The 25,579-nt window shown below is 38.9% G+C and overlaps 1 protein-coding gene and 1 long non-coding RNA gene across 3 annotated transcripts in view; one reads left to right on the top strand and one right to left on the bottom strand.

Moving 5' to 3' along the window:
* Positions 1 to 1,723: 1,723 nt before the first annotated feature.
* The window catches only part of ak5 (adenylate kinase 5), a 99,590-nt gene continuing 75,734 nt past the window's right edge, over positions 1,724 to 25,579 (top strand). Inside the window, exons 1-5 of one of the 2 annotated variants that reach the window (XM_036216425.1) lie at positions 1,724 to 2,332; positions 3,208 to 3,394; positions 5,607 to 5,774; positions 10,652 to 10,824; positions 20,241 to 20,354. In XM_036216425.1, coding sequence (XP_036072318.1) covers positions 2,273 to 2,332; positions 3,208 to 3,394; positions 5,607 to 5,774; positions 10,652 to 10,824; positions 20,241 to 20,354 — 702 coding nt within the window. In that variant the 5' untranslated portion in view covers positions 1,724 to 2,272. The remainder of the gene's footprint in view (positions 2,333 to 3,207; positions 3,395 to 5,606; positions 5,775 to 10,651; positions 10,825 to 20,240; positions 20,355 to 25,579) is intronic. The other variant, XM_024281640.2, reaches the window with a different exon arrangement.
* On the bottom strand, positions 18,761 to 20,041 carry LOC112152533. The gene is made up of 3 exons (XR_002920322.1): positions 20,002 to 20,041; positions 19,714 to 19,923; positions 18,761 to 18,871 (listed from the first exon to the last, which is right to left on the bottom strand). It is a non-coding gene; the product is annotated as an uncharacterized LOC112152533 (long non-coding RNA).

The following is a 25,579-nucleotide window of genomic DNA, read 5'->3' as shown; positions in this document are numbered from 1 at the left end:
ATTAGTGTTGAGTGAGTTATTTTTGCATGAACAGACACAGTATGCATGAGCAGGCAAATTAATCAATTTAAAGGCAAAAGGAAGAGAATCACTGCCACTATTATGTCAGTTATTTAATGAACAAATTTGTGGCCATGAGACAATCATGCCAGAACAAGACTAAATGTGTTATTTTCCCCTTTACTCCATGTTATGTTTTTGTTAGTTCAGGTCATTAATACAAATATGTTTGAAATTAACAACTTTTATTTCCTTTTTGGAAAAGAGACTGTTTTTTACATCAGTTTCCCTTGTGCCTTTGAAACATTTCTATATAAAACATTCCTGTTTCTCAAAGATGACCTCAGGCTTAAATCAGTTCATAATAATTGACCTAAACATCCAGATCTTGATTTAAAAAAATACAGTTTTCCATTTAAATGCCATTATCAATAAATTGGTAAAAGGTTCCAAGTGAAAAGCGGTTCAGAAAGGAAAGTCGCTAGTTGTCGATTCTTGTTTTAGACCTGCTGAAGAAGAAGCCTAAGTGTACCCGAGAGCCAAGTTCTGAAGTTAAGCTATTTAGAAAAAAAAAAGAAAGTCAGTGAAATCGAATGTGAGATTATACAGCAAACCAAAGAAAAGGCTCAAATGGAAAAATCAGTTCCAGCAAACAGCTGGGTGCTTTTATTGGGCTGTGTACCACTTTTTCCCCTCTCCATCCTGCTGCTTTCTGACCTTCTCTGTAACCTCACGTTGCCTCTTCACAGCCACGGTCTCTGTGTTTGTCATTAGAATATGGAAATAACAACTGTTTTGCTCATTTCAGGAGAAGAAATTTACTTAGCATTTTATTATTACTGTCAGGGTCCGTAATTTATGAAACTTTGCCCTAAAGAATCACCTCATGGGTTGAAGTTAGGGGTGTAGCAATTAAGAAATTAATCAATTTTTATTCCTACGATCCAACTGGACCGATCTGAAAAGTTGTTGACTGAATCAAATTGATCTCTAACATTAAACAAAATGGTTTCACAATTAGATAAATTGATGATGAAATTTGGAAAATACAATTTTGGACCAACTGTCATCAGAGCAGACAACAACACACATGTGATGCTGTAAAAAAACGGATCATTCTAGTCCAATGTGTGGAAACACTTTGAATTCATCAAAGTCATGTGACCATGTGGTAGAATGTTCTAATAATGATTATTCTGATGTGGAAAAACAACAGAGGGCTGAACTTAATCAAACCAAAATGTGAATGACATTCATTCTTGTTTGTTTGTACACATATTTAATTTATTATCTTGAAGAAACACAAAAGAATGTGAAAAACTTCACCTGCACTGTTCAGTACCAGCAACAAATCTCTGAGTCACACTGGTGGAAGTTTGGGATGAAGATGCTCTGGATCCATGTTAGGTCAGTGAATCAGATTTAATACTAAATATGAACCAATATCAAAACCGTATCACCAAAAACCAATTGTGATTTGAATCAAGTAATATTTAAAATGAATTGTTACACTCTGAACTCTTAAATAAAAAGAGCAAATTTCCAATATAAGTGTTGAAAGTTGTCAAAGGGATTAAACTATTAAAACCTAAAATCAAGTTAGAAAAGTGCAAGATAAGACCGGACCATTAATAACAATAAAATAAAATGCTCTGAAGGGCCGGATAGAATTACCAGGTGGGCCGGATTCGGCCCCCGGGCCTTGACTTTAACAAAGAAACTCTAAACAAACAAACAAACAAACAACAGTCCTGGAAGATTCTCATGTTTTAATTTGATAAAGCTGATTGGAGGTAAAAATAAATTGATAAAAGAGAAAAAAAGAAAATAGAAAAATCTCCACATGTTAGAATAACGTAAGTCTCAAAAACTGTCATTAACTGAAGTTCTGCAGCTCACTGAAGGCCAGGTGGAGGCGGCGCGTGCGCTTGTTGGCACACCCAGCGCGGGAGCTCTTGAAGGCACGCACAGACACGCGCGCTCACTCGCGGCGGGGTTCACTAGAAGCGACGCTCCGTAGGAGGTAAAGACGGACGAGGCGCGCATCCGTACTGAGGAAGAGGAAGAGGAGGAGGAGGAGGAGGAGGGAGCGGAGGAATCGCCTGCAGGAATCCAGTTGCAAGGTCCGCACAGGAGAGAGGGAAAATGCGCCGATAGGAGATCTGTCAGCTGATCGGTGACTGACCAAAGACTGTTTTCACGACATCTTCGGGACGCGGGAGGAACAAGCCCTATCGGATAAGTTGTGATTTCGGGGGAAATCCTGCTGGAGATGAATACCAACGATGCCAAGGAGTATCTCGCTCGGCGGGAGATACCTCAGCTGTTTGAGGTGAGGGACGGCGCGCGCGATCCGAGGGGCTGACATGACCGAACAGGCTGATGGAACAGAGATGTTTGTTTACATCAACGCAAGTGACTGATGTTTTTACATGTGAAGAGGAAACATCCTTCTTTTGTGTTTTGAGTGCGAGGAAGATGAGAGCAGAAACGATGAAGAATTTCCTTACATTTTAAGAGTGCTTTATTTGTGTTTATTTTAATTATTAAAAGCATGCTTTCATTTTTCCAAATAAAATAATTTTATTTTAAGGAGTTCAAAAATACTTTTCACAAATAAGTTGACCAAAAAAGTTAAAAGTTTCCAGGAGAATGTGTTACTACTAAGTGACAGTTTTGATCAAGTCACTCAAAGGAGTAAGGATAGAATGCATTCATTTCTGGAGGAGGTTAGTAATTAGCTCTTCCCGTTAATTACCCCAGTCCTCTGTGTATTACAGCTAATGCATGCAAGTGATCACTGCTGTTTATTTACTGTCACTTCAAATGACATTAGGCAGTGAAGTGGCACGTCATCATCACAGCAGCAGCAATTGTATTTTGCTTGTTCATTCATAAGGCTGCTCACAGGTCTGTGTGGCTGGATTGTTGATGAGGAGGGTGGTGATGAAGAAGGCAGTCTCAGACGAACAATGAGGCCAAATGTCAGACAAACTTTAACTCTCCAGCGTGTTCTGAGGATTTGGGCATGTGTGGACCAGCAGGGCCAGATTTCATAACAAAATCAGATGTTTTGATCTGAGCCAGCACATGGAGGCTTCACCTCATTATGGCTCTGCTGCACTGTCGCCCAACAACACATCGCAACAAAGATGCAAGTCCTCTCGCTGTCCGGCCTCATCAATTCATCTTCTTCTGCTTTTCCAGAGTCTGCTGACAGGTTTGATGTACTACCGCCCCGATGACCCCATCGAGTTCTTAGAAAGCTGTCTGAAAAAGGCCAGGGAGCTTGGAGGGCCAGACAAGGTGCGCTGGGATACTTTTGTGGGCCAGGAGAAGAAATCTCTCCCTCCCCTCAATGGGGGCCAGTCACGCAGGTCCCTCTTCAGAAATGGTGAGAAGATCCAGCACACCAAATAAGTTTTCTCCCAATGAGTATATTAAAAAAAAACAAACCCCACCAGAGATCTGCAACCTTTAACAGAGGAACCATTTGGGCTTGTTTTTCACTGATTAAAATCTAGTAGGAGCTGCAAAGTTTTATTTTGATAGTGCCACACATTCATTACAATGTATTTTTTTAGTTATAAATATGAAATATTTTTATTTTCTGGCATGAATAAAAGCAGAAATATAAAGAGAAACAAAAATTTTCTCATTATTTTTCCCATTTGACAGAAGTTTGTATGACTTCCTTTCAAAATAAAAGATGCCTCGTACCAACTGGTTCACAGCAGTGCAGCTCTGGACAGTATAAGATAAAATGTGCTTTAAACTAATAAAAGATCAGACTTTTTACCACATTTTTGCTCAGTATTTGAAAATGGTCCTCCTTCCTCCTTTAAAACATAAACATTTATGTAAAGTTCAAGAGTCATTCCAAAGTGAATAAATGTTTATGCATTTATGTGGTCCTATTATACACAAGCAAAATTAACTCTAAGTGCTTTGGCAGCATAATTATAAATACACATGTACATTGTAGAATAAAAGAGTTCTAACAGGTATTTACAGTTTGACTTTAGACAGATAACCTGATAAAGTGCAGATAGTTCATGTGTTAATGTTGTGAGGATATACTCCATATCAGAATATTTTGGACCAAATATTTATTGTAAAATTAATATGGTCAGATTTCTTCTGAGATTGTTGTATAAAGGTTTCATGGTGGCCAAAAAAAGAAAAAAAATTCTTGTCTGATGATTTTTGCCTCTTTTTTATTGCTGTGTGTACACAGAGGATGCTGCGCAGAGAGGTTTTTATTGCCAGTCTAATACAGGCACCGTACACCGTCTTTATCTGTGTGAATTTCCTTTGAACTTGAATTAGTTGAATGATCAAAACAACTCCAGTTCTGTAAATTATAAATTAAGCTTCAAAAATAAAAGTTTCAGATTATCCAATAATAAAAGTCTCAGCTGGACGCAGACATTCAAGTGATAACTATTTAGTCTTTTTCAAAGAAAAGCTGTTGGTGTGGACATCACACCTTTTTTATCTAATGCTGATAAACGTGCCCAACGTCTGAGAAGGAAATGACACTGTCATTTTCAGGAACCTCGACTGTTGCAAAACTTTGAGATTGTTTGTGAAATACCAACAGGAAGAAACTTTTAAACGCAGTGAGATAAGAGTTGTTGTTTGTTTTTTGTGGTTATGTGAAGTAAATGCTTCATAATCTTTTTCCCTCCAAAACCAAGAGCAAAGACGGAGGCAGCCGAGCTCTCAAATTACTCAGAAAAACTCTGCAGGTTTTAGATTAGAAGCAAAAAGGATCATAGTGTCTTTGAGCAACCACTCGGTTAAATATTAATAAGAGCAAGAACAACAAAAGCTTTTATCAGGTCCAGCTGTGTGCAGCTCCAGCCCATGTCCCTACCATGCGAAATTTGTTTATAATTTGGAAGCCAAATGGCTTACATCAGCTGACTGTTCATGGGTTATGTTCATGCAAAGCTTGTACGTAACACAAGAAAAAAAGGACAAAGAGAAATTAAATTTTTTTCTTAACAGACTTTTTCTGAGGTTTTAGTCAGAATTCTGAATTCTAACCTTCTATGGAAGGGAAAAGTTTGCTTCCTGTCACAAACGGCAGCTGAGGCGTTCGGATCCACGTGCAAAAGTTTATTGGGAGAAGAAACAGGGTAAAGGGTGGTACTGGGTGCTGAGGGATCAGACAGGAGTGAGGACACACAGTGAGGAGTGGGAAGAGGGCAGGTTAAATAATAAGGGACTGATGGGAAAACTGAAAACAGGTGAGAGAAGTTCAAAGGTGAATGCTGGGGTGAAGTGAGGGGAGAGCTCCCTCTGGTGGCAGGAGGAGGGGAGCTCCAGGCCATCCTGACACTTCCAAATATCCAGCTTGTTCTCTCACTTTGTGTCATATTTTATAAAAAAAAAAAACTTCAAAAATTGTATTGTTTTTTTTCCTGCAGGAACATGCATGTTGAATTTGAATAAATGTTGCTAAAACGCCTTAAATTGCTTTAGTTAAAATATGAAATTGTCTTTCAATTGGCTCTGATGTACTTTCCTCTTACACTAACGTGCATTAAAGTGTCGACATTCTGTGCTGAGTTAATTGTTTTTCTGTGTTTGTGTGACAGTGCTGCCCGAAAGCCCCAATTTCCCCTACAGACGCTACGACCGCCTCCCTCCAATCAGCCAGTTTTCCATCGAGAGCGACTCCGACCTGTCAGAGACGGCCGAGCTCATAGAGGAGTACGAGGTGTTTGATCCATGCAGACCACGGCCCAAAGTCATCCTCGTCATCGGTAATGGACAGACAAAAACACAAACTAAAGCTGTGAGCTTGAAGAAAAAAGTTGCTCATATTTTGACCTTGGCTATCAAAGTTTTGGTCTAGTTTTTCTGGCGACGTTCTCCACGAGATAACAATCAGCAGTCAGGATTTTATCTGTGTGAGTAAATGTTGTTGGAGTCTTCTGTTTTAGTTACAAATGGCTGTTTTTGGTGGATAAAAGCTCTATTTTTGTATTAAGGTTAACAAAACATAATGGATCCATAAGAATCTAGAAGTATTCAGTCTCCTCTGGCTTTTGGAGACAGAGTATTTGTGTGTGTTTTCCTGGTATTTCAGACTAAGCTCCGCCTCTCTGTATCAGAGGGGTAGATCTGGCCACATGTCACTCACCGTGCGAGACACTCACGCACTTCTAATCTGATTTCCTTGACAGAGCTGCGTTAACCTGTCAAATACATTCATTAGTTTCTAGACTGAGTGTGTCAGCGGCTACAGGAAAGTTTGTTTTTCATGAAGTCCACCTCAACTGTTTATTTGTGCTTGCATAAAGCGAGTAGGAAAATCCAAATAAACATGGTATTAGAATAGTGTTCATTTGAGATTGTGAAGCACGTTTCACTGCTGCATGTTATGATTTTCACTCTATCTGTGGAGAGGAAAAGAGACATTTGTGCTCGGAGCACAAGAACAGCTAATATCCCTTTTTTGTGAATGAACTGCGGCTCATTTTGACGAGAAAAGCCGCACGGCCTCGGCTGTGATTTGTGTGGAGGATCACAGGAAGGCCATTGTCTGTCAGGTTTGGAGAGACGGACAAACACATGAACGGTCAGGAAGATGTTGGGAGTCGATGAGGTCAAAGATTGCAAAACATTTTAAAAAGACACAATTGCCTCGAAAGTTTTCATCCGTTTCTCTTTGTTTCCCTCAGTGCAACATGTCACTGCAATGTTTAATTAAAGCTGCAGACGGGGGAAAATAACTTGAAAAGTGATTGGTTCATATAGTGTTTATTTATCTGTGCAAGGCTAAACCATGTGCACAGACTAATACACAAATCCACCATTCAGATTGACTGGTCCAGTCTGCCCAAAATGCTTTGAGGAAACACATGTCTGTCATTTTATTGATCATTTCTCATGACAATACCATCAACTGATAGTAGAAAGTAATTCCATGCTTTACCAACAGCAATTAACTCCAGGAAGCTGAAATTTTGCAATCCGATTGGCTCCTGACAAGAGAAAGATGCTGATTGGTTAACCAGTTCTGGCAGAAAAATCCTGTTCAAAGTCAGATGTTGCACCTTCAGCTTGTGTCTGTAGATCTGAATGAACATTTGTAGAAATAATGTGTATGTCTTTAATGAGGATATTGACATGAGAATGGAAAAATGTTTAAAAAACAAAAAATGTTTTTGTAAGTACTCAAAACATGTTTTAAAATTGTAAATCTTTTTTTAAACATTCTCAAATCTCAAATGTTTTTGCAAAAACAAATCAATATTTTTCTGCAGATGCAGAAAACGTTGTTTGCAGATCAAAATGTATATATATATATATATATATTAGGGCTGGGAACCAATTAAAAAAAATAACAAATTAATCGCAAACCTGGGGAAAAATTAATTGCGATTTATTGCGATACATTTTTTTTATTGCCTTTTTATATTACAGTATTTGCCAACCCTGTGACAGACTGGCGACCTGTCCAGGGTGAACCCCCCCTTCGCCCTTCAGTAGCCGGGTTAGGCTCCGGCACCCCCGCGACCCCGAAAGGGATGAAGCGGATAAGAAGATGAATGAATGAGTATTTGCCAACCACTTATTATCTGCAAATAATCACATGACATCGTGCTGGACCATCAAACTGTCCGCTTTTTGTGAAAAAGTGATCTTAACCAAAAAAAATAACAGGATTAAAGTACTTAAAACAGATTAAATATTTATTTATAACCAATATAAATATAAATAACCATGGTTTAAGTGGTAAAAGAACCCAATGAAGTGTTTTAATGCATGCTGTGGATGATTGCACCGCTTAGGGAAAGAGAAAGACTGATGCTCCCAGAAGTGCGATCAGTTTGCTGTAATAAATATTAACGTGTTAATCATAATTGATCGCATGCGTTAATGCGTCAGCTAATATATATATATATATATGTATATCCTAGAGTGGTTTATTAACAGAGTGCAGACAGACAGACTGTCCAGAGCCCAAACACTGACAGGAAGCTACAAAAAGCTGGTAGCTCCTCCCACATGCGGCCACGGCGTCAGCCTCAGGAACACATTGTTTGACAGGCGACGGGCGAATTTGTCGCGTGAATCGAATTCATCGAATTATAAGAAAAATGATTTCAGTATGCAGGAGTCCTGTCAGCATCTCAGGATTCAAACTTCAGTTTCTTCTCATGATAAAGGAATCTGTGGAGTTTCTGCAAATTTACAATGTTTCCCGCTTTAATTGCAGACAGAGCAAAAGGGTCACTTATTATAACAGACTTAAAAAAAACTGCATGATACATTTTTACACTCTAATGTTATTTGGGAAGGATTCAGTTTCTGTGATGTTTCAATTGTAAATGTGTGAGATTGAGATCAGATTTAAAACTACACATTTTTACAGCGTGTCCAGAAAATGCTGTGAAACCTAAGTAGGGAGCAAACGTAGCTTATACCAGCATGTGGTTGTCTCTGGGGTTGGCCAAATTTCACAGTTCTCCATGGTGATCCTGTTATGCATCTTAATTTTCTGAGAAACTGAATCAAAAACAGAAACTTGCATTTATAAGAGTCTTTAAGAGTCCATTTAAAGCACGGGTTTCCAAACTACGGCCCGCAGGCCGGATCCGACCCACCTCCACATTTGGTCCGGCCCCCTGAACAATATCAGACTCATGATTTTTTCGTTTTCCAGTCTGGCCATGCGATCGAGACTCACTCAGAATGTGACTTTTTATTCCAGCCTTCTGCAGTCTCTACTGTATTAGCTCTAATCACAATTCGATATTTGTTTTCATTCTATAAAACTGGACTTATTTTCAATGAAGTTTTGAACTTTGAGAGTTTAAACAAAAGAGAAGTGTGAAAATGTTCCAGTGTGTAGTGATACGTTTGACATCTGTAGTCCTGGTTTGCGTATTTCACCCTCACGAGTTACTTTTAGAACGTAACTCCCGCAATAAGCGACTGAACACTGTTCTGATGAAAATCTAATGTACATATATACGTCTAGCTGCATTAGAAGACAAAAGAATTAGATTTTTTCATTAAACTATTTAATTAAAAGGATTATTTTATTTTTTTCTGACTTTTTTTTCTCAGAAATTGCTATTAATAATTGGTTACATGTGACTTTTTGGAAAAACAGAAATGCTTATATTTAGACACACGCTGCTGTTTTTAGATCTCTCTTGTTAGAGAATGTGGCCCTCACGAGAAAAAAGTTAAAGAAACCTTTTGCATTAGTAAGAACAATAACAGAGACTCGATCTAATAGAACAAAACATGGAAGTTCGTCTTTGGGTGTGCCTTCCTCTGGAGGCTGTTGGTATCACACAGTTATTACATTCATAGCACAGCTGAGCTCTCAGATAAGTTTGGTCCTTCTTTAAGCTGCAGCAGTTAGTGTGTTTTCCTACCAAACAATGGAAGCAGGAAAGTCGACAAATCAAGAGTCTTGTTAGGCTTTGAATGCAGAAGGTTGTGCAGGTTACCTCACACCTCTGAAGCCACAGGCCGTCATTCTCTGGGTGGTCAGACGTGAGGATGGGGTGAAAGACCTGCTGTCACAGACAGGAGCAAAACACCAGCTGAGGACAGCGTGAGGCGTGTCCTGTCTGACTGCAGAGCTCTGATCCACACATGCAAGAGGATGGGAGACAAAAGTTTAATAAGATTCCTTAATAAGCTACTTATTAGACACTAACTAGCATTATTTATGTGTTTATAAACACATTAAACACATTATACACAGTTTATTTACACTTGCGAGTCATTTGTAAGAAAAGTTCATTAATGTGTTTATAAGCAACTTAAAACCACATTAGTAATGCTATTTAGAAGTAGTTTGTTAAGGAATCTTAATATAAAATGTTACCAAAAGTTTCGACAAAGCCTTGTTATTTCCAGCATCTTCAGACAGAGATGTTTGGACACTGAGAGACACATTTTAAACAGTCACAAGCAGAAATGATTGCATTTTTGATGAGTACATTATCGCCGTCTTACACATAAATGTATCTGCAAAGACTTGCACCAATTTTTCCTGTTCCTAAAAATGTGTTCTGACACTAAAACTGTTTTGATGTGAGTTACCAGTGACACAGCTTGCTCACTTGATAATCTTCTCTACGTCTGGCTTTCAACCAGGACAGATTTGTTCATATTTGTATAGAAACTGCAGAAATCCTGCAAAAAAAAGTCAAATAAAGCTGCAATCAGGACGGCTTTTACCTGCAAACCTGCAGATTGATGCAGATTCATGCAGGATTTTAGGCTATTTTAGTAAATTATAGTTTTATGCTTCTTATTCTGCTTCCTGACAGTTGTGAAATGTTAAATCATTCTACCGTTTAGCATCTCATCCCTCATTTCAATGCAGTGACAAAAGATGATTTGCTATCAGATGTAGGAGGTTCACACATACCTGCTTTTTTCTTCACCCCCCACTAACACTTGCACAGTCCAGTCACATCCCTGTGCTAGCACGAGCAGCGTCACACACAAACACCCTACCCTTGTGCACGCTCTCACATAACCACACTGTCTCTTACACAAGCACACACACGCCTACGCCAGTACGCCCACACGCATCATTTTTCACACTGACAAGCACGCCGCAAAATCTTCCCCAAAACATCAACAGCTCTCCCTGTGTGCTTAGGTGGCCCTGGCAGCGGCAAAGGAACACAGAGCCTGAAGATTGCCGAGCGCTACGGGTTTCAGTACGTTTCTGTGGGCGAGTTGCTGAGGAAGAAGATGATCCACAATGCCACCAGCAACAGAAAGTGGAGTCTGATTGCCAAAATCATCACCAACGGAGAGCTGGCGCCACAGGTAAAAACAGAGTGGAGACACAGAGAAACAGGGATAATAAGGGAGCAGCAGCTGCATCACCGCTACGCTGGAGCATTCAGCCCTCACAGGTCATGAACTCCACTTGAAAGAGCATTTGCTAATGCTTAAAGGAGGCACGTTTATTACAAGGGAAGGACAATCAAAGCTGGGCTCAAAAACTATTAAGTCAAATCTGGTGGATTTGCAGTTGGTAGTTCTGCTGACACACTGCCAGCGTAAGCCTGAATTTCTGCCTCAGTTTTTAACACAATGATCGAGGACGCTTGTGGATTCCTCATTTCTCCAAATGATGATACAAATCTACCAACAGTTAACCCCAAAGTGGTTTTCATGTGACGTAAGCATGTCGAAGTTATTCAATGATTAATATTGAAACATGAAGTGAAAACTTTCCCTTCAGCTAGCATGAGTTTTGCTACAATCTTGAGGTCGCTGCTCAGAAAAACAGAGGTTTAAAAGGTTTCAATGTGCATAAAAAAAGAAATGGTGTAATACTGTAAAGCCTGCTTGCTGTTAAAGCTAAAAACCGACTTTGATAAAAACTGTGTTTTTGGTGTTTTTAACATGTTCTTGTGGAATTTTTCTAATGATGGAGGACACATAGAAAGATTTTTAAGGTTATGATTTCATTTATTTTTTTCCAATTTTTGTAAATCAGAGGCAAACAAAAAATGTCATTTGAACAAGCTTGTATTTGTTGGATAGAAAATACAATCGGCAAACCTCCAGCTCCCTCCGCTTCATTCTGATTCATCCACTAGGAGACAAATAGATCCATGAACGTCTTTGTTTTCCTCGTCTGAAGTGGAACCTGGATCAGACTGCACAGCTGGATAGCTACAAATTGATCACTGTTGTTTGATTGGGGTTGTGGGGGCTGTAAGCTAGTGGGAAAACATGTGAAGAGAAGGATGAAAGGAAGTAGGGGCAGGCTTACTCCACGCCAACAGTGCCGTCCACAACTCAAAGGTGAATTTCTAATTACTTCTGCTCTGCAGAGGCATTTGATTGGTCCGTTTGTAAGTTAAATAACTTGCACTACAGCAAAAATATCATGAAGAAAATGAAGATTATCACGAACATGTTAAAAAGAGAAATAGAATAATAACGGTTTATTTCTCTATAGAAGTCTGTGGGATTTTGGCTGGAGCCAGCAGGTAGATTGACTGATTCTGTGATTTTTTGCTAAAAACAGAATATTCACAATTAAAAGACCACTGAGAACGATTTGAAAATTGATCCAAAAAATGATCAGAGTGAGACTCTGTCTGGATTCAATTAAACCCTGTTAAACAATCAGGATGTTCCCAGGTTGGCTTCATTGCTTGAACAGGTCTTAGTCTCATTAGAAATTAAAAACACATAAAAATGCAGGTCACTTTGTCGTAACTCTAATTCTTTTTTTAACTGCGTCACTCATAACAACAGAAAAGCAAAGACAGCAGTATTAAGTCTCAACGGTGATGTGATGTGCTGAGGTCAGGCTGTGGCATCGTGTCAGTTCTGGTTTGGTCATGAACGTCTAGGCTCTACACGTACATCTGTAAAAAAAACCAAAAACAGTTCAATTAAATAGATTTCATTTACTTCTGCTTCCACTGTTTTAGGTGTTATTTGCTCAAGCAGAAAACAAATTTCTTCATAAGGGGAAACTGAAATAAAAAAAGGTTTTATGGCTGAATGTTTTTAAATTGAGGTTGTCTGAGAAAATGAACAAATTATATAAAAAGTCTACAGTTATTACAGGGCTGGTAATGGATGGGTGATTTGTTCAACTAGATGAGCGGTATAATGCTAGTTATTACTCTGCAATGTTACAAAAAGTTCAAAAAAGAAATGGAAGTCTCTCTACAACACCTTTTGAGACAAGAAACTTATTTATTTTTATCACAAAAATCTTTGATTCAATGTTGGTTTAAATAAGAAGAAGCCTTTCAGGGGCAAGCAGCAGAATGTATGCATGAGCAATTTGAAGCTGCATTGTGCACGTACAGGTGACATCGTGAAGATGCTTATGTCCCCAACAAGGCTGCCTAACAGCAGACTGATCATTGACTGTACATGAGAACTGGACCAAGTGAGTGTGACGTCATCCATAGAGAACGACTTACTTCAGTTCCAACCAAATTAAGTCAATTCAGAGTTGGTCTACGTCAATGTTTCTATGGCAACCACTCTTTCCAATCAGGACTGCACATGTTAGAAGGGCTCGGGCAAATCTGTCAATCAAACGTTTGACGTGAAACCACCTACTTTAATTGAGGCATTTGAATGGTCAGTTTATAAGTTGAATAACTTGCACTACAGCAAAAATATCATGAAGAAAATGAAGATTATCCAGAACATGTTAAAAAGAGAAATAGAATGAAATGCTCATAATACTGTATATCACAGGTGTCGAACTCCAGGCCTCAAGGGCCGGTGTCCTACATGTTTTCCAACCAACCTGCCTTTGAAGCTCCTTATTGGCCAAACACACCTGATCCAGGTAATCAGCAGCAGATGAGGCAGGATTTCTGGAAAACCAGTAGGACGTCGGCCCTCGAGGACTTGAGTGTGACACCCCTGCTGTATATCCTTATGAGATTGTGTTAAAAACAAACTGAAAGTGAATTGCAGCTGATTTAACTTGATTTTAAAGTACCACTCAAATAAAAACATTATAAACATGTTCTTGTACCATTTTTCTCATAATATAATCCAATTATTAAAACTGCATTTCTGAGTATTTCTAGTTGTGAGGGACTGTAAGCTAGTGGGAGCGCATGTAAACGAAGGGTTGATTGAAAGTCAGGACAGTCCCACCCACAACTCAGAGGTGAATTTTGAATGAACTCCTGCCGCTCTGCAGAAAATATGGCCTAGAAAACAACACAGTTTTTTATTTTATTATTTTGGCATAATTATAATTGAAAGACCACTGGGAACACTTTGGAAATAGATCAAAAGACGATTTAAATATCTAATGTCCTTGGGGAACTTATCTCACACTTGTGACTGAGAAGATCCTTAAACTCTAAGCATCTTTACATTTGTCAAGAGTTTTCCATGTGGATGAGTGATTCTGTTTGTATGTTAATGCTTCCATAAGCACAAAGAAAACACCTGTGAGGGAGGTCTTTACTGTCAACACAGATACCGTGATTTATTGTAGCGGCGGCGAACACGAACACAAGTCCCCTCCTGCGTCACCCTGAGCTCCTTTTAGCTCGTGTCCCCTCATGAATTATCTTCTGTAACTGCCTTGCTCATCATTTATCATCCTTTCCGTGCACGTCTGACACGACATCACTTTTTCCCTCACACCAGCTCAGCCCTGATGCCACTCCAGAAAACAGCAAAGTAGGCCAAGCAGCAGGCATTTCAGATTTGATCACTTGTGGTTCTTAGACAATTATTTCTCTGCATGTCATTAAAAAAAAGCATGTTATTTGTTTCTTAAATTATTCTACAAATTAGTAAAGAATGCTCTTAAGGGTTTAACAATTACTGTGTTACGGCATTTGTGCAGCTGATTCCATGCATGCTCCCTTCTTTTATCATTTATGGTTCAAAGTATGATTAATCATTAAAAACATTTTTCATTGCTGGTTTTCCCTGCATGACAGCAATCCACAAACCGTGGTTGATTTGTGATTGGATCATCAGAGGTCTAAGGACTATTCAAATGGAGTATTTGCCCTGCAACAGACTAGTGACCTGTACAGGTGCCCTCTCCCTTGATTGGCCGGGTTAGGCTCCAGCAGCCTGTGACCCCGAAAGGGAGAAAATGGGTTTAGAAAATGGACGGATGGATGGATGGATGTTTGCAGACTTATGTCTTCAGTTTGAAACTACAGAGAGACCAACATTTCAATTTAATTCAGTTTTATTTCTACAGCCCAATATCACGATGCAATCGTCTAAGTGGTCTTACTGGTAACTGTACAAAGACATAAAGTCAGTCATAAAATATAAACAGTAGCTGGTTGCTAAACTAACTAAGTTAACCTGGCATCCCTGCCCTTAGACCTCCTTCTCAGTGAGGAAAAACTCCTAAAAAAAACAATTTAGGGAAAAAATGAGAAACCTCAGGGATGTCCACATGAAGGAGGGATCCTCTCCCAGGATGGACAGGCTATGTACCAGAATTGTTAAATAAGAATTAGCTTATCTAACTCCACAACTACATGTTTAAATAGTGTAGCAGATTAACTTTATCCAGATGGGCTGGGGGATAGGTGGGGATGAGAGACGAGCCAGAGGCGAGGTCCACAGCCAAGAACAGATGAGCCACCTGAAGTCTTCCCACTCCAAGACACGAAACGAGCCGGTGACGAGGTCCACTGCCAGGAACAGGAGCACAGACTAGCCTCCTGGAAATTGAAGTCTCTCCTGCTCTCCCTGGAGGGGAGTAGGAAAGAACGAACAACATATGAATCACACTGCACCAACAAAGGCATGCAGAAAAATAAATAATAAAGAATAGAGGAGAGGAGAAGTGGATAAAAAAAGAGGACAGAACCTCCAAAAGTAACTTCTAGCAGCTTTTTAACAACTGAATGTTATTGGAATTTAATTCAAATTTCCAGCTGCATGTTTATGTTTCATCACAAAGACAAAAAAGTCTAATTTCGTTAATGTCTTTCTACTTTTCTAGTTGGTCTTCTTTCAGAAAACAGTGCATTTACAGTAGCTTTACCTCCATTCAGTTGCTTTAAATATTCCAGCTGGGTTGACCACATGTATAAACTCTGCCGCCCTGCAGCTTCTGTCCAAATTGCTGCTTTTTTCTCTCTCTCTGCAAGGTCACGACTGTATATTTATGTGGCTTTAATTGATGTAAGTTTCCTTAGAAATGCCTCCAGGATTTTTAAGTGGTGTTCTTGGATGTTTGACAGCCTGTTCTAAATTTAAAAAGCTTTGCTTTGAAGATCTTAGACTGTGAAGAATCTTTGTCTTTGGAGCTGCTTTGCAGAACGCAGAGCCATTTGCACTCACTTTGCAAAGCATCCTGGGTTTTTTTTCCGGAATTCTCTATTTAATCAAAAAAGATCCCGGCATCGGATAATGTTTACATTATATACAGCCCCAGGCGGTATCATGTCAGTAATTTGCGGTTTTAAATAGCGGAAGCTGATGAAACATTTTGCAGGAGCTCTACAGACCTGATTCAGCTGAGAAAAAAAATGTAATCATTGTGAAAGGACTCAGATCTACTTTCAAGGTTCAGCTTTTGTGTAGTACATTGAGGGAAATTTTGTTAATTAAGATATTTTTTTAAAACCCAAAGCAGCTTCACTGTGAGGAATAGCATGAAGATAAATGCAAATAAAAAACTGTGTTTAATACGAATCATTGAGGAAGGACTTAAAAAGCCAGTGGTGAGCCCTCCTGGGAGTGGCAGTCTGAGCAGCATGACTTTAAAACCACCATGACAACTCATCCACGAGGTCACAGAGGAACAACGTATGAACCCTGCTGTCTCAGTGGTTCAACAGCACTGAAGAATGACTGCATTCTTGTGACGGTTCAGAGCAAAAATCTCAGCTGACCAAAAGAACAATAAATCATCTCACATTTGCTAAAAACTGTTTTATGATGAAATGTTATGCAATAATTGAATTATTTTGCAGATTGTTGAGACTATTTTTTGACCTCAAGCTCATGTTTGGGTGATTTGACACACAGTAGATAATCCAGCAACAAAAAAGCTCAAGACTTTTGGAGAAATTATGGTCTGGACTAAAACTTAGAGTAAAATTACATCATACACTTCTTTTCATTAAAAAAAACAGCTTTAGTTTGACCATTTTAAAGCAGTTCTGTAGAGAACTAGAGAACAGCGTTCATTACAGCCTGGATAATATTAGTTAAAAAAATAAACATTTTGTTTGTATTTTACTCTCTGAAATGTGCTATGCAAGCTTTTGCAATCATTGAAGTCTAACAAATTATGTGAAATAAAAAACAAAAATTAGCAAGAGAGCAAAAATACAGTATTCACTGTATGGTTTTCTTATGTTTCTGCATTTCTCAATACTTTACAGAGGCTAAAAGACTACAAAGACTTGTTTGCTTCAATATCCACCAAATAAGCAACTTTTTTAACCAGGTAAACTGATATTTGCATTAGCTAACAGGTTCTCAAGACTTGGTTAAACCACACTTTCCTGCTGAAACCTATATCATAAGGCCTATTGTAGGTAACTTCAGGCTGTGGTCACCTTGGTAACCCATGTTCCCTGAGCTGTGCTGGAATCCTGTGATGCTTTGATGCAGTTTTTTTACAAACACCATAAATGAAAAGTCTTAATATGCTTGGATAACTAATGTGAGGTAAAGTAATGCATAACTGGGTACATGCGAGGGCATTGGGTCATTATTAACTGAATAACAAGAGTAACAATAACTGTTATATATGATCAAGAGTGATTCAAATGAATCTACCAATGAAACTGGTTTTTTGAGGGTTTTATTCATGCTCTCGTGGCATTTTTTTCATGATGGAGGACATGTATAAAGAAAATCTCAATATTGCCTTTTCTTATTGAAATTGTGAACCAAGACCAGCTGAAAAAATGCATCAGAAAATTGTTGCATTTTTTAAAGCACTGGGCGGGTCCACAAGCTCCATGTTGCAAGCTCTCAGTCATCGACAGTATAGAGAGAACTGGACAGATTATCCTATCCCCCAGGCATCAAAATCCCACAGACTTCCATAGAGAAATAAACAGTTTTTTTTGTCAGAATAAACATTCTTTTTCTGATTCCAATATTTAACATATTGTTTCTAAACCTAATTTTTGTTCCATTATATTTTTTTCTCTATCCCAAGTTATTCCAATAAGAGCATGTGTCGCCCGTTGGCCCCACCTTGAAAGTTTGAAACGTGTCATTGACAGATTATCCCAAGAGAAAGGGGTGTGGCTTTCCAATAAATTCACTCCTGATTAGCGAGACTGGTTGCCACAACACGTTGACTCAGACCGACTTGGACCAATCACTGCTTACTTGTCTGGTTCCAAAATGGCAAAGTCCATACTGAAGAAAATGGCGACTGAATTGACTTCATTTTGTTGGAAGGCATTTTCTATGGATGACATCACAGGCATTTTGTCATCTTTGTATATGTCAGTGCTCTCAGCATTGGGGGAAGGAGAAAGGGGATGGGGTTGCTCTGCGCCACAATTCAGAGAATTCCTGATGAACTCCTGCCGCTCTGCAGAAACTATATCCTAGAAAACGACACAGTTTTTTCAATTTTGGCTAAAAACATTATAATCATTACTAAAGCTCATTTCCACTGAGCAGTCCGGTACGGTCCTGTTAGATCAGGAATTTTTAGCATTTCTATTGTTAAATGGACCCATTGAAAAGTACTGAAATTTACCACTTCAGGGCCTCCATTAGTTGTAGGTCCATAGAAATAAAGAACCCGTTGATTGGCAGAAAGTGATGACAACATTAGAAAGCAGCAGCATAGCGCTAAGCTAGTAATTCTGTTTTCCTCTTTACAGCAGAATTCTTCTGAGCCGCTCACAATCTTCTTTTAAACAACAATAAATTCCTGTTTTACACGACGTACAAAAAGTAAAGCAAGAAAAAGACGAGCTGCTTGATGACCTCCATTGTTGTTGCTTTTCTAGTCGTAACACTACAATAACGTAATGACTCGCTAGCGGTCTACCCACACATGCATCCTGACAACAAACCACTCAGTGAAGGCAAGGCTTAACAGTGGAAACGCTCTTCAGAATGAACTGGTCCATCCCGTTCTACCCCTCCAATACCGGACCACTCAGTGGAAACGAGCCCTCAAAGACCACTGGGTACTTGTTGAAAAAAAATCAAAAGATGATCCGAGAGGGCCTTTATGGGACTTTTTTGCAAGTTTGTTTTCCTACCTGGAAGTAAGACACATCAATATCTGAGGCTCCGCCTTTTGCTCCTTGTGGGCGCCGCCCATGTCATGATGTCATCCTCAAACCAGAATTGGCAGCAAGCTGTTGTTGTCTTTGCAAGAGGAACCACTTCTTCTCAGAATCTATGCTAAAATGAAAGTGTTTTGGCGATCACCATTACCTCTGCTGAGAAAGTGTGTGTGTTAGCATGTGGGCGGTGCTGGAAGTGCTGACTCTTCCTGGAAGGGGCTGTTCCTCCACGTTCATGCATACGAATGAGAGGGGCCAGGTGTTTTTTGGGGTTGGGGGGGGCTGGTGCTCAGAGTGCAGGTTTTTGGAGGAATGCTCAGAGATGTGTGAATGGATCAAAAAAACGCTTTGGGGGTGTTTTTAATTAACTCCATAATACACTTAAAAGCTTTAAATAGTTGATTTGACATGATATAGACCATTTAAAACAGCAATTTAAAAAATATGACCAATCCAAAAAAAAAAAACTAAATCAGAGTAATAGTGTCTTTGTCCACAAACATAGTTGTTTGTAGTTATCAAACTGCTAAAGTCAGTAGTTTTTTGTGCACTGAGTCTGTAAACGTGCATGACTGTTAGGTCAGCTGCTGCAGCAAGAGCCTGAAAAGTGTCACTGATGGGGATGTCTGTGTAGCCTGAAGTTAAAATAACTCATTTGTTGTCATTGCTTTCATTAATATTGTTATTCATATCTGCAGGGAGACGTTTTAACATTAGCAATAACTGCAGTTGGACTCATTGATAAAAACAAAATAATTCAGAACATGAATGGAAGCTCAGAGTCTGCAGCTTTCTATAATGAATGGCCCGGAGCGTGTGTGTAGGATAAACTAGCTAATGGATTTTTCTGACCCCGTCAGGCTGTTCTGTGGACCTGCTTCGTCTCTGAAAGCCACAGGTGATTGCTCAAAAGTCTGACATTTATGCAATAACTCAAACACCGACCCAGACTCACTGTTTTTGAATCAGGCATTTCGTTGATCGACTTTTTCCTTCTTGTAACAACCTGCTTAATGGAATCCAGATGAGGTTTCACCGCTGCATCATCGCTGGACCTCTGCTCACATTCAGATGTCAGAGGGAAATGAAAGGTCTGCGCTGCTGACGTTATTTTTAGATCAGAGCTCCGCTCATGTATCTCTGCAGAATCGCAGGATGCATCTGCCTGCAGAAATGCATTCAAACATGTTGACCTCCTCCAATCATGAGGAAATAAGTGATGCTAAGACAAGTTGGCACTCACTGGCTTCAGGAACTCTTCACTGTGTTCCAGTCAAGAACCTTAAAAGCATAAAGAGAAATGGAGGAATGACATTACTACTGTTTGCACTGCCACTCATCCTGCTGGAAACGGGTATTATCACCAAGTATGATTTAAAAAATGAATAAATAGAACAATTTTATCCTTACAGCTGTCAGGAGTACATATATTGTGATTGTGCTTATTGATGTAAAGAATAAATCCTGTTTCTCTGTTGCTAGGAGACCACGATAACTGAGATAAAGCAGAAGATAATGAAGATCCCGGAGGCAAATGGCATTGTCATTGACGGCTTCCCTCGTGATGTTGGGCAGGCCCTGTCCTTCGAAGACCAGGTAAGTCTTGTCTACATTTATCTTTCCTCTATGCATTCCTTCTAAAAAGACTCTCCTATCTAGCATCTCATAACATCTCATGAGGAGGAGACAATTCTCTCAGATTAAATGTCTACTTTTAGACTTTCTCACTTCAGAGCATAAAGTTACTTCAAAGCTTCTGCTAAATGTAATCAATTGAAGTCACTTTTGTCAAGTCACACATTAATCACTAGTTTGTCTTTTCTTTTATTGCTCTTAATTTGTTTTAAGATTTCTAACAAAACAACTTTGTAGAAGTCAGGGAAACTTGACAAATGGCATACAATCCTGAAAAAACAATGTAAAGGTCCACTCCAATGAAAATTGAGTTTTATGTTTTTAGCATGTTATTGTAGCATTTTTCTAGTGATAGAGGACATATGTAAAGAACGTTGGGACTAAAAAGGGATTTCTGAGTATTTATTTATTCAAATTGTTGTGAATCAGGGGCAGACACACAAAAAATGTCTATTTGATAAAGCTTGGAGGTGAGACGTACAAACGTCTACCACTGCATGGTGGAACCTCCCTGCTCCACCTCCAACCTAATGCATCTACGTACAGACAAATAGATTCATGAACGTCCTTGTTTTCCTCGTCTGAGCTGGAATCTGGATCAAAACTCTACAGCTGGACAGCTCTGATATTGCTCACCATTTTTGTTCCACTGCTGATTTTCGGTTAAGAGGGGCTGTAAGACAGTGGGTGATACTAGTTTAGCCTTCCAAGTGAATTATAATCACTTACATTGCAGTGGTCACAGAGTGAAATTGCCACAGTCGCTGCAGAATGCGACACCTGCTGGTGATGTGAATATTACGACGTTGACCAATTTCGTGCAAATCGTGTAATTTCTTTTTTTTAATTTCAGCAATTAGAGTACACGATCACATAGCAAGAAAACCTGTCCAGAAAAAAATATTTTTAACACTGAAAATTATGAAAACTTAACAGAAGAAGTTATTAGAAATACAGAACTTCAGACACAGAGAGGCAGAGATTGGAAAAGAGAGCCGACAACCAGAAAGAAAATAGAGCAAGATACTGACAAAAAATGTCTTATATCTCATATCTTGCAGCACTAGAGAATCTAATTTTAATTTTTAATTATATTTTTTTCACATTTGTGTGCCCTGCTCTTGCTTAGTGAACAAACTCCCTCCTCTGCCTCCTAGTTTACCTGGGCGTTTGCAGACACTGCAAGTGTTTGGGCAGGATGTCATTTTTAAAAAAATAAACACTGGAGACGATTGAGTTTTTGAAAAGTATAAACGCCACTCAGAAGTTCCTCGCAGTTATAGCGGACAGTCACAATCAAAACCAGCCAACATTAGCATGAACCAGACCGCGCGATTGATGGCTGATCGCTGTGAAGTATATATAAACCAGCCTTAAACAGATGGGTAATAGGAAGTGGGGGCGGGCTTAAGAGAGATATAGTATTACCTTTCCATCAAACTCATTTTGACAGGTGACCTTTGACCTGCGCAGTCCATAGTGATGACGTAACAAATTGATATCAAATTGATATAAAGTTTATATAAGTTTATATCAAATTGTTACGTCATCACTATGGAATGTGCAGGTCAAAGGTCACCTGTCAAAATGAGTTTGATGGAAAGGTAATACTATATCTCTCTGGCTTACTTTTCATTAACAGTCCCTCCCACAACTCAGTGGTGAATTTCTAATGAACTCCTGCTGATCTGCAGAAACTGTCTAGAAAATGACACCAGTTTTTCGATTTTGGCTGAAAACATCAGAATCACAATTAAAAGACCACACTTTGAAAATAGATCAAAAGATGATCAGAGAGGGATTGGATGAAGCTGAAAATACAGAAGTCTACAAGAACACCTTAGACATTTATGGGCCATGATAAAATAAAATGAAAAGAGAAAATGAAAAGAAACATTCTTAAACCAAACCAGGGACTGCAGCACTTAACACACAAAATCACAAATATGGAACCAAACAAATTCATGTATAAAATATCAAGCGTGAAACTTTGGACATACTGGAGAGGAATCAAAGCCAGGAGATGGATTTGGGTTTCCGCCCAAACACATGCATGTTAGAGTGATGGACTGCAGGGTGACTGCGAGTGCACCTGCTTGTTGCTTCAGTGCAGTCATGCGATGGCTTCACTACCTGAGTGTTGGTCTCTTGATCCGTGTCTCCTGGGACGGGCTCCAGCTCTGTACTAAGCAGAGGTGAAAGATGGAACGACCACAAATCAGGTCAAACTGCAAAAAAGTGTGTGAAAAGAGCGGATGCATTTTGAGTTTATAGGCATCGATCAGTGTTTATTAACATTTTAAAATATTGTTTCACTGACAATTTACATTTTTTGTTGTATTGTAGTGTGTATTATTTAAAAAAGAATCAACATTTCAAATAAAAGATTATGAGCAACATTCAAAGCTTATTAATTTGTCAAACTTATTGTTTTGTGCTTCTTTTAAACATACCACCTTTTTTTAATGCAAAATTTGAAACATAATTATCGAAAATAAATGGAGTTCCGTCTTTACAAAGCTTCAAATAAATGTGATTAATTCAAAACGGCAGATGTCTCACATGGGACTGGGAGGTTTTACTGCATTTAATGACCACAGTGAGATAAAACGCTTCTGGACAGAGCTGACTTTTAAACATTTAAAGCACTGATCCAGGTCAGTTTAGACAGCTTTTCTCTTAACCTGCTTCTCAAAGAAAACAGAGAAAGTAAAACTTCATATTCATACAGAGTGCCGATAATGAAGGCAGATAATCTTTGGAAAATTATAGTGTTTTTGCTAAAAGGCTGCTCTAAAAATTGGAAGAAAAAAAAAATTGGCACATTTTTTTTAGCTTGTTATGCAACTCCAATTTAGAGCCATCTGGCTTTTTAAAAGCATCCAAGATTTGTCAGTACACAAAATCTTTGGAGAAGCACCGATAGTTTTAGACTTTCATTTAAGCCTTTTCAAACTTTTAGAAGCAAAACCACAAAATTCTGTTAACCCTTTAACACCAGAGCTTCAGTGCTTATGTTCTTTAATAATTCACTTTTGAACTGTCAACATGATCAACGTAATTTCAGCAGATTCAGAAGGAGAAAAGCGGCTCGTCGAGCTCATGTCATGAAGTGGGTGGAACCCTCAGGTAGCGAGAGGCGGAGCTTCATAGAGCGAGTCCTTTTACTTCTGGGTATAAAAATAGTTAACTAAAATAACTCATATTTAATAAATTATTTGTTTTTTAGTGTTCCAAAGGTAATATTTGTTTATTTACATGGATATACTCTGAAAGACTTAAGAAAATCATGGTATGGCCCCTTTGAGTCAAATCCTTTTGTGATTCGGGCTAAAATCAGGGCATAACAGAATTATTCTCCTGCCGAAAATACATTTATCCTAAAAATAAAATCCTGTTTTTGACCCTTGAATGGATAATTCAGTGGAATAGTCACTTCTATGAATCTTAGGCTTTAAAATATTTATCATGACCCTGATTAATGATTGTTTGTGTATTCTCAAATGTTTCCGATCTTTTATCCTGATTGGATGAAAAGATTTTGTAAGTTTTTTTTTTGTTTTTTTTAATAACTTTTTCTTTTCTTACCTGAATTTGAAGCAATAAATGAGCCATAATAGCTGCGTTTCCATTACACTTTTGCGCAAAACTTTATCGAAATTTCTAGAATTTCGATAAAACACTGTTTCGAAAAAACAGTGTTTCCATTAAACCATGATTATGCGAAAAACTCGAAGTAATTCCCGCGATAAGTCATTAAAAAAACATGACGACGGATATAAACACTATTTTCATGTGCAGTAGATTCATTCACATTTCTGCCACGGAGCTAGCTCTCATCCTTCCCATTCAGAGAAGACGTCTACGTCTGATCCGAGCCTTGGAGCGGCAGGCTCCTTATACGTGGGAGCGACGTAGAGTCAAACAGTTTTGGGAAATCGTGGTTGAAGAATTCACCGAAGAGCTGTGGATTCAGCATTTTCGCATGACACGCTCAACTTTTGATGAGCTCCCGCTGTGCGGTGCCCAAGGCAGCCAGTTGCTGTGACCAGCTTTTCCTGCTTCCAGTCCGAAACGTCATATCCGGTTAATGGTTACGTGACTCGTTTGTTTCGAAAAAAGTGTTTCCATTACAGTTTTTCGAAAAACTACTGTTTCGATACGGCCCAAATACCACCTCCTCTAAGCGCAAAAACTTTATTTCGAAAAGGCGAGTTTTTTCGAAATTGTGGTGTTTCCATTAGGATAATTTAATATCGAAATTCCGTTTTTCGAAATTTCAGAGTTAATGGAAACACGACTAGTGTCAGGCAGGCCGTTCATCTCTGCCGGTATTTCGGATTCCATATCAGCTCTGGCCTGAGTTGACACCAATCTCCCCATAATGCTTTCAGTCATCATGTTTCAGCTGCTGCCCCTGATCTGCATTTTTTCCATTTTGCAGCCCGCCATCCCTGAAACGAGAACGTAACGAGCAGACTGCTCTGTCAGCTGGCACAGAGATTCAAAGTCTTTGCATTATCAAAGCACTGACCTTCTGAGACGCCTTTGATTAAAAGTCTCAGATCGCCTGTCAATGAAGGTTTAGCTCACTTTTTGGTGATCAATTAGACATTTTCTATTTAAGACATGCAGTCATTTTTAGTGAGGGGTCACATAACTGAGGGAAAACTTTAGTATATTATCAATACAAAGATGAGAAAATATGAAAACATCTTTTTGTGAAACTCTTAATGTGATGATAAAGAACCATTTACCTAATTCGGGACGCTGTATTGAAAGGTCAAACCTTTTAGTTCACTGTGTGACACAAAGTGGTCGAATGCTTTTAGATGCTCTTTAACAAATTCAGTCTAATGTTTATCAGCTTTAAATGAGCACTCTGCGTCCACACGAGTGCTTGCTTTATTTGGGTCAGCGCACGGAAGGTCTGGCTATAATCCAGCAGCTGAAGCTGCTTTACGGGGAAAAATTGGAGGTCATCACCGCCACAAGTCTTACTTGGAAGGGATTAATATTCAGAGGATGAATATTTACTTCATCTCACCTCACCCAAACTCTTTGTTCCGGATGTTTGTTCAACTTTAAGATGAAGCTTTATGCATTTTCATTTTAGAATTTCTTATTTTCTAATTATCCCGTCAAACAAAATGACAATATTACAATTTTACGTAAATAATAAAAAG

Source organism: Oryzias melastigma, linkage group LG17 (assembly GCF_002922805.2).
Source record: "Oryzias melastigma strain HK-1 linkage group LG17, ASM292280v2, whole genome shotgun sequence".
Taxonomy (NCBI): Eukaryota; Metazoa; Chordata; class Actinopteri; order Beloniformes; family Adrianichthyidae; genus Oryzias; species Oryzias melastigma.
The sequence above is the reverse complement of the archived record's forward strand: the minus strand, read 5'-3'. Positions and strand labels throughout refer to the sequence as shown.